This window comes from Carlito syrichta, unplaced genomic scaffold, assembly GCF_000164805.1.
Source record: "Carlito syrichta isolate Samal-C Ts95f unplaced genomic scaffold, Tarsius_syrichta-2.0.1 Scaffold301671, whole genome shotgun sequence".
NCBI classification, from domain to species: domain Eukaryota; kingdom Metazoa; phylum Chordata; class Mammalia; order Primates; family Tarsiidae; genus Carlito; species Carlito syrichta.
In genome coordinates this window covers 104471-112528 of record NW_007245767.1, presented here as the reverse complement: position 1 = coordinate 112528, position 8058 = coordinate 104471, and the positions used below count along the sequence as shown (strand labels likewise).

The following is an 8058-nucleotide window of genomic DNA, read 5'->3' as shown; positions in this document are numbered from 1 at the left end:
CGCCACCGCTGCTAAAGAAGCCGCAGCCGCCACCGCCGCCGCCGCCACCGCCACCGCCGCCACCAGAGGTCTTCCCGCAGCCCACTGGGGGTTGTGGGGTGGGTTGCTTTCTTTGGTGAGACATCTTGTCTAAGGAGGATAGGGATCCTGGAAGGAGAGAAGAGAGCATCATTGGACCAGCGGCAAGAGGATGCGGTGGAGCAGCTGTATCCATGGCAATGTCCATCATCCTCCTGGCAGCCTGCCTGGACCAGAACCTATGATCCTGCTCCATTAGGGCCCCAGAGAGTTCTCAGCGGAGACTCCTAGGATTGCTTGCTTCTTTTCGGAAAAGAGTTGGGGCGCCCCCCTCCTCCCCACAGAAAGTCTTCACCAAGCTTTAAATAGCCCAGTCAGTGGTGCCCATTCCCTCTTTCTCCGAACTCTGCCTCTGGCGTCTGTTGTTTGAGTTGGAGCAGGTCACCCACACTCCCACCTTTTTCTCATTCTCTGTAAAATGAGAGGTTCTGAACACTTCCTCTCTCAGGTCTCTTCCTGGGAGTGCAAATCGAAAATAACCACAAACCTCTACCTAGGGTGGTGGAATCTTACGCACTCCCAGTACAACATGGAAATTTGTTGCACTCCATTCTCTTGAGGGCTCTTGCATACATTCTCTGCAGTAGCCCTTTTGTTCAGACTTTTGGTCTGTTGCATTGAGCTAGGCCATGATCCAAGGACTAGTTATTAGAAAAAACAGGCTCTGTCATGGTCCTATCTGAAAATGGGAAAGGTTCTTTGGACCAGCATCGCTGACCAGAAGATATCAGCCACCTCTTTTAAGATTTTCATAAGCCCAACCTTGGTGGAGGGGACTCTACCTAGTAAGAAGTTGTATCCCAGCATCTCAAAAGACATCTCCCTCCCAATACTTCTAGCTCCATAGAACAGGAGTTGGGTTTCTGTGGCTCCTAAAATCCCTTCCATCTGCAACTTTCTCGAAATCATTTTCTCTCTGAAAGTGGGCTCAGCCTCTCCTCCTGCAGGCTCTCAAGGTCCTTTCAGCCCTTGCACAAGCTGTCTTGGATAGCTTCTGCAGAGTCCCCATGCTCAGCACCATGCCTGCTCCTCTGTGGGTGCCAGAAAGACAGGAGATATAGTCTTGCCTTTGTGGTGTTTACATCTGGCCAGAAACACCATCTGCATGGCGGCAACTCAGTTCCCCTCCCCTTTCCTGAATCTCCTCTAAACGTGAGTGCAGTTGGAAGGCAGGGGTCTTATAGCTCCCAAAGAGGAGAGAGGCCCTGGTCCACCTAACCTATGCAAGCCTGGGCAAGACCAGCTGGAAAGACAAGATGACCAGTAAAACCCACACTTACCCAAAGCACCAGGAAGGGTGAGTGAGGAGGGAAGATGCTGGTGATGTGAGGAGCACGGAGCTCTTGAGCTTATATATGAGGAGTACTGAGCTCTTGAGCGCTGACTCATCTATTGATCCAGGCCAAGTGCTCGTGTTTATCCTTAACGACGTGACCTATGGCTGTTGACCCCACCTCTCTATGATTGCAGGCATAGTGATGACCCATTCATGAAGATTTTGACATTCTTGAGATAGGTGGCCTAATGTATGACTGGCCCCTTCTCTGATGCAACAGTGTGGCAGGCTGCTCTATGGGGATGGCCAGCTAGAGTGGATGGCAGACATTTTTTCCAAAACCTCTGGCGTGGGACACATGCCAAGTGTCCACAGGGCTGTGCTTGAGGAATAAGTCCCAGCCTCCTGAGGTGGCCTAAGAATCACACTAGAGACCTCAGTTCTTTGTCCAAGGAGTAGAACCTTCCAAATCCCACTGGCTTCTAATCACATTGCGCTGGAAACTCAGAACTTTAGAACCTGCTCTTCTTTTTGCCAAAAATTTCTCTTCTGGGGTTTTACGTGGGCTTTGCTGAGGTGTTCCTGTTCTGCCCACCGTGTTGTGAGAATGCATGAGCTCTCCAGTGCTCAGTTCCGGACTGTACACCATGAACTGTGCTGTAATTAATGTGACATTGGTGGCTACTTTAATTTGTCCCTGGAGACAGCAGGTATCTGAGACAGTCTGGGAAAGATCATCGATACTGACTTTCCTTGTAGAGGAGCAAACTAAAGAGATGGACCACGTGGCATGTGGTCTTTCCTACCTTGACCCTTTGTCTTTGGTGTTCTGTGGTGCTTTTTTTGGCAACACTGATCTCAGCCTGAGGGGTAGCCATGGAATGGAATAGACTTGAGGTTAGATGGCTGGGGTTGGGTGCTCCTTTTGCTACTTGCCAGCTGTGTCACCTTGGGCAGAGTCATAGCACTTAGTGCAGTGTCTGCACATGGCAGGCACTCAGTATTTGTTGACTGTGGAATGATCAAGCATTCTGACCCTTAGTTACCTTGTCCATCAAATAGGAATGGTTATACACTATTTCGCAGGCATGTGAAGAGGGAATAGTTACATAAAGTGTGGAAGGTGATGTTCTCTTTTTTGGTGTTTGCTCATGTAGCAGCGCCTGCTTGCTTCCTACCTGGCCTTCATGTGGACACCAAGGCCACGAAGGAGTCCATGGAGGGCTTGAGCAAGCTCAGTTCTTCTCCTAGGAGAATAACTCAAAACTTCCTTGTTGTCCTCAGACCAGTAGCATCACCTCTGCATACGAAGCAGGCTTCTCTCTCTTTCATCACCGGAACTCAGTTGCTGTTGTTTAAGATACCACATTCGAACTTTGTTCTGCCCAGAGCTGTGTTGAAATGGCAGCTCCAGTAAAAAATTGACTGTTAATTATGGTGTACTTCTAATGATCCAAATGATCCTGATTCAGAAACTTGTGGCACCAGTTTCAGTTTGGATAGCATGAGCCCCCGGTGAACCCAGGAGGAACGCAGGTGATTCCTCCTTAGAGAATGTCCAGGCGGGAGAAGTTAAGACCTTTTGGAGAGGGCAGGATTCTTAGCTTGAAGCTGAGGCTTCATGGAGATTCTGAAGGGAAACAGGCTCCAACTAGTGATTGCTGTGGCTGTTAAAAAGAATAGTTTTACTTAGTTGGGTCACACTGTAGAAGGGGAGCAGGTATGGATTATGGTTCCCAGCACTGCTCTGTGAGCTTTTGTTGGCCCATTGTTGCTCCTTAGGAAAAGTGTAAGTAAAAGGATGTCAGCAGGACATTCTTGGGAAGGAAAGTCTCAGTTCTGAAATCATGGCCTTCCTAATTTTTCATGTGTTAAAATATCATTTCTTTGAAAAGTAACCATGACACAAGACTTTCATTTCAAAATGAAAATTTGGCAATTGTGTAACAGCTGTCACATTTTCAAAGGGAGGCATTACTTCTCTATGGAATTCTAAAGTTTGGGAACCTCAAGTGCAGTTGACCCCAAAGAGCTAATAATCTTCAAACTGCCCACATTGGTTTTGAGGGTTCATGTTCTTTTAAGGAAGACATGATATACCTTCCTTTCCTCCTTCCTTCTCCCCCTCCCTTTCTTCTTTTTCTTCTTCCTCTTCCTCCTCCTCTTTTTCTTCTTCCTCTTTCTCTCTCTCATCAGATTTAAGTTCCTATTTCATTATTTACTAATCCAGCCAACACAAGCATATTTGGCACTATGCTAAACATCAGAGAAGAGCCAGAAGACTTCCCATAGCTGTACATGGATCTTCTTGGTAGGGCTGGGGGTGGGGCCAGTGCCCCATGCCTGTCTCTGCCCCTCTGTACAGCATTTAATTAGAAAAAACTTCTAGCCAGCACACCTATGTAGTTAACATGAAGAGAGGCCAATGTGACATGATATTGAGTACCAGATTCTGTGACTTTCAGCCCTGTGCCATCCTTGCCTAAGGTGTGAATATACTGACTTGGGTTCCCATTTTATTTTTCTGGATCAGAAGTAGTCCTAATGGGATATCTATGTGGACAGCAACTGATGACAACCTTTTATCATATCAGTGAGGAAATGATGGGACTTTGTAGAATTATGACATATAGGTGTTTGGAGGTTTTGTAAGACTTGCAGATCAGATTTTAAAGATGTTTAGCCTTTAGATACTTAACCCTGAAATGTATGCTTGCTAGCATGGATGACTTCCACAGCATGACAGATTAGGACATAGTTCCTGCCTATGTTTGTATCCTTAGAGTGGTTGGTCCTTAAAGGAAATGCTTCACAGTGCCCAGTGTGGTGCTAGGCATCAATAGGTGTTCAGTAAGTCCCTGTGGAATGGGAAGGACTTGAGACCTGTTAACTAACAATGGTTGAGAGATGATCCATTCAGATGATTAGGAGTGGAGGGTTTCAACTCGAAACCACAGGTTCATCCCAGCTACGGTGTAGAGCAAACAAGCCCTGTGCAGGGAACCTGGGTCAACTGCAGAAGTGACATTTGGCTAGGGGAATTTTAGCTTGCTTCCCTGACTATCCTCACAATATCTATCTGGTGGGCAGGCCCCATATAGGAGGGGTGTGTGTGTGTGTGTGTGCGCGCGCGCGTACATGCACACGCACATGGGTACGTGAAGTGGGGGTGGTTCTCCAGAAAGATTTGGCAGTCCAGGGTATTAAGAACACATGAAGGCTTATCTGCAAGCACACATACATCCTTTGGAGAAAACCCAGCTTCTGATTCACAAATCACAAAAAGGTTGGCGGCTCATTCTTCCTGCTTCTCAACTTAGCTTATCTCTGTGGAGGCTCACATCTTCCTAATATAGGTGTCTCCTTTGGAACAGGAGAGGAGGAGTTAGAGAAGACAGTGTAAGGATGTTCAATACTGTGATTCATAGCCTGGCCATCTTCATAAGCTGTGTTGGGAGGAATTAGGAAAGGAGGTGCCAGGAACCATTCTGAGAAGGTTGCCTCTCTAAGGGAGGCATATGGTTCCAGGGCCCCGATCTGAGGTTAGATTACAACTCTTGAGTATGGAGCTTCCCAGTCAGATAGAAGCCTGCTCATCATAACCTTTATACATCCAAGCTACATACATGCATTCTTGTGATTGAGGGCTGGCTACTTACAGAAGTGAGGTTACAAGGGCGACAGGTAGTTGTGAAAAATAAAATGGTGGCAACCCCCTTTGGGTCCCCTCCCACTTTGGGAGCTTTGGTGTCCTCTGAATAAATTCTGCTTTCAAAAAATAAAAATAAAAATAAAATGGACATGGGGCAGGGGCTTGAGAGTTTTGGCAGGGCAGAGGTAGAGCTTGGAAGCCCTTTGCGTGGTTGACATGGAATGGGAACAGTTTTTCTCTTACAGTCCTAGCCAAGGAAGTCTCAGAGCCCTGGGTGCCCTTTGGCTGCCACTTTCCCTGCTCTTTCCAGACCCCCCAGGCCAGTAGTTTGAAGGAATGGTTTTCTCTGCTGTTGCATGGGGAGAACTGTTTAGAGGGCTTAGAAGGACAGCTCTGCTGTGACTCACGGCTGCCAGTATTCCCTCTGCAGGAAGCTTCCCTGGATTCATCTCACCTACTGATTCCATCTCCCTCACCACTTTTCCTCTCCAAAGACTTAAGGAACACTTGTACTAGTTACAGCCTGCTCATGACACATCTATTTGGCTTGTCTCTTTTTTCAAGTTATGTGTCCTTGAGGGCATGCTCTCCATCAGTTCTTAATTCTACTTCCTAAGATTTAGCCCTTATCCTGTTTAACTGAAGGATACTTGCCAGTGGTGCTTGCGGCCGCAGTGTTTACTCTGAGATTAAGAGAGGGAGAGAGAGAGAGAGAGAGAGAGAGAGAGAGAGAGAGAGAGAGAGAGAGAGAGAGAGAGAATTACAAAACATAGTAATTCTTTCCTCCTCCTCCTCTTCCTTCTTCTCTTCCTCCTCCTCTTCCTCCTCCTCCTCCTCCTCTTGTAATTCTTGTTAGGATTAGAACAAATTCTGTTTAGAAATAACTCCAAGAACAATTTATATGTATATATTTTTAGTTGGAGTCTCACTCCACCTCCCAGGCTGGAATGCAGTGGCACACTCATGGCCAACCAGCATCTACCTGCTGGGCTCTGGCAATCCCTTCACCTCAGCCTTCCAAGTAACTGGAACTACAGGCGCGTGCTACCACGTTCGGCTAATTTTTTATTTATTGTAGAGACGAGGTCTTGCCAAGTTGCCCGGGCTGGTATTGAACCAGTGGGTTCAGGCAATCCACTCACCTTGGCCTCCCAAAGTGCTGGGATTACAGACCGAGTCACCGAGCCCAGTCTTATATTTTATTTTATCTATTTATTTGGAAAATATACTTTATTTAGGAAGTAAATTGGAGAGAGGGAGAGGGAGAGGAAGAAGGGGAGGAAGAGGGGAAGGGAGTGTGTGTCTGGGAGAGAGAGAGAGAGAGAGGAGATTCACCTCTCCAAGGTAGGGGAGAAGGTCAAAACTCTATATTTTACTTTTGCATTGAAACACTGAAAACCAGTCAGATTTGCTTCAGCTTCAAGGAGGCTGTTTATGCAAGATTAAACGAATGCTTTAAGCTAGCTGCACTTTTTTTTTTCTAAACGGGAGAGAACATATAGCACCCCAGGGCTTTATCAGGAAGTGTTGACTCTTAAGCCAGGTATACTTTGGGTGCTCCTGGAGCTCATCATTTTGCTGAGAATGAGGGTCACAGATGAGTCATTCGAACCTTCTTGAATAGCTTCTAGATGCACTCAGGGTGAGCAGTGCATCCAGGGACTGTGCTTGCCTGGCCTTGGACACTTCCTGTAAGGACAGACTCTTCAGTGTATGGACCACTGTCACATACATTCACTCCTCACACGAGTCTTGTGTGCTCAGTGATATGTTCTCCTCAAGTTCCAGATGAGGACATGGCTCAGAGGCTAATAGATTTCCCAAATTCCCACAGCCCTTAAGTGACAAAGCCAGGATTCGACTCAAGTCTTTTGATTCTAAATCTTGTGTTCTTTCCCAGAACCACATACCTCTCCGTTTTGGATCAGTAGGAACCAAATTGAAGGGATGACTCCTCATCTAGGCTCAATTTCATGCCCTCTGAGAGGCAGGGAGAAGAGGTTACTTTCATGAATGCTCCCAGCTCCTCAGGAAAAATTTTATGCATTGATGGGCTATGAGAGCTGATTGGGTATATAAGAGACCTTCCAGTCAACCCTCTTCTTTGTAGTGGTAGATGAAGAACCCAAGGCCCAGAGAGGTAAACCACTTTCCAAGGTTACACAGCAGGGCCAAGACTAGAACCTGGGCTTCCGGATGTGCAACTGAATACTTCCACTGTAGATTCGGGTAATAGTTTTCTGCTTTCTTTTGACAAGATTACCTTGAGGTACTGGCAGTAAAAGGAAGGAATAGTTAAAACGACAGTAAAAGTGTTTCATAGCCAAGCTCAATAAACTCTAGGAAGCTGCTGGACCTGGAAGTAATTTGCTGATATCACAAGGTGCAGCTTTCTTGATAGGCTGCTGCTATGTAGCCTGAGGGCTCAGGGCCTGCATCCTGAGCTCATAAATAAACTTTATAAGTAGGAAGGAGCAGTGAGCAACATGTGTGGGCCCCAGTCCTGCCTTGACTTAGGGAATATCGCCTGAGGCCTCTCAGGACTTTGATGCAAGATGGTAGTTCGTGGTCTAATATCCAGCCCCTAATATCCCTTGGGTGCATGATTCATGTTGTTTCAACTAAGTCCCAAGTCAAACAGAATCTGGAAATCACTATGGCAGAAAGAAAAGACATCTCAGTCTTTTATGCTCTTTGACCTCATAGCTGTAATCTGTGCTTTTTAGCCATGTGCTACCTTAGATGACCTATGCCAATGTACTTCTCCTTCGCTGGGGACCATTGAGAAGCAAGGCAAGTGTTATTTCCACTTGGATTTTAAATCCAGTCTTAATTCTTAAGTGCTACTTTCAGGAATTTCCTGCAGCTGCAGTAGGCTTTGGGTGTGACTTCTCTCTTACCCAGACTGTTAATAGGATTTAACTGAAGACTACAGTCTGGATTCAATCTGACTTGACTAGTTGCTGGCTGTCTTTATTTTTTGCTCATTCTTTAAACTATACTCTGTATTCAGTAGCTGAAAAAGTTAAATCAGGTGGATGACTTGGGGAAA

At 46.4% G+C, this 8058-nt stretch overlaps 1 protein-coding gene across 1 annotated transcript in view; it reads right to left on the bottom strand.

Moving 5' to 3' along the window:
- LOR (loricrin) overlaps positions 1-124 on the bottom strand; it is a 1586-nt gene extending 1462 nt beyond the window's left edge. Inside the window, exon 1 of the mRNA XM_021710932.1 lies at positions 15-124. Within this exon, the coding sequence (XP_021566607.1) occupies positions 15-124 (110 nt within the window). The remainder of the gene's footprint in view (positions 1-14) is intronic.
- Between the last annotated feature and the right edge of the window lie 7934 nt (positions 125-8058).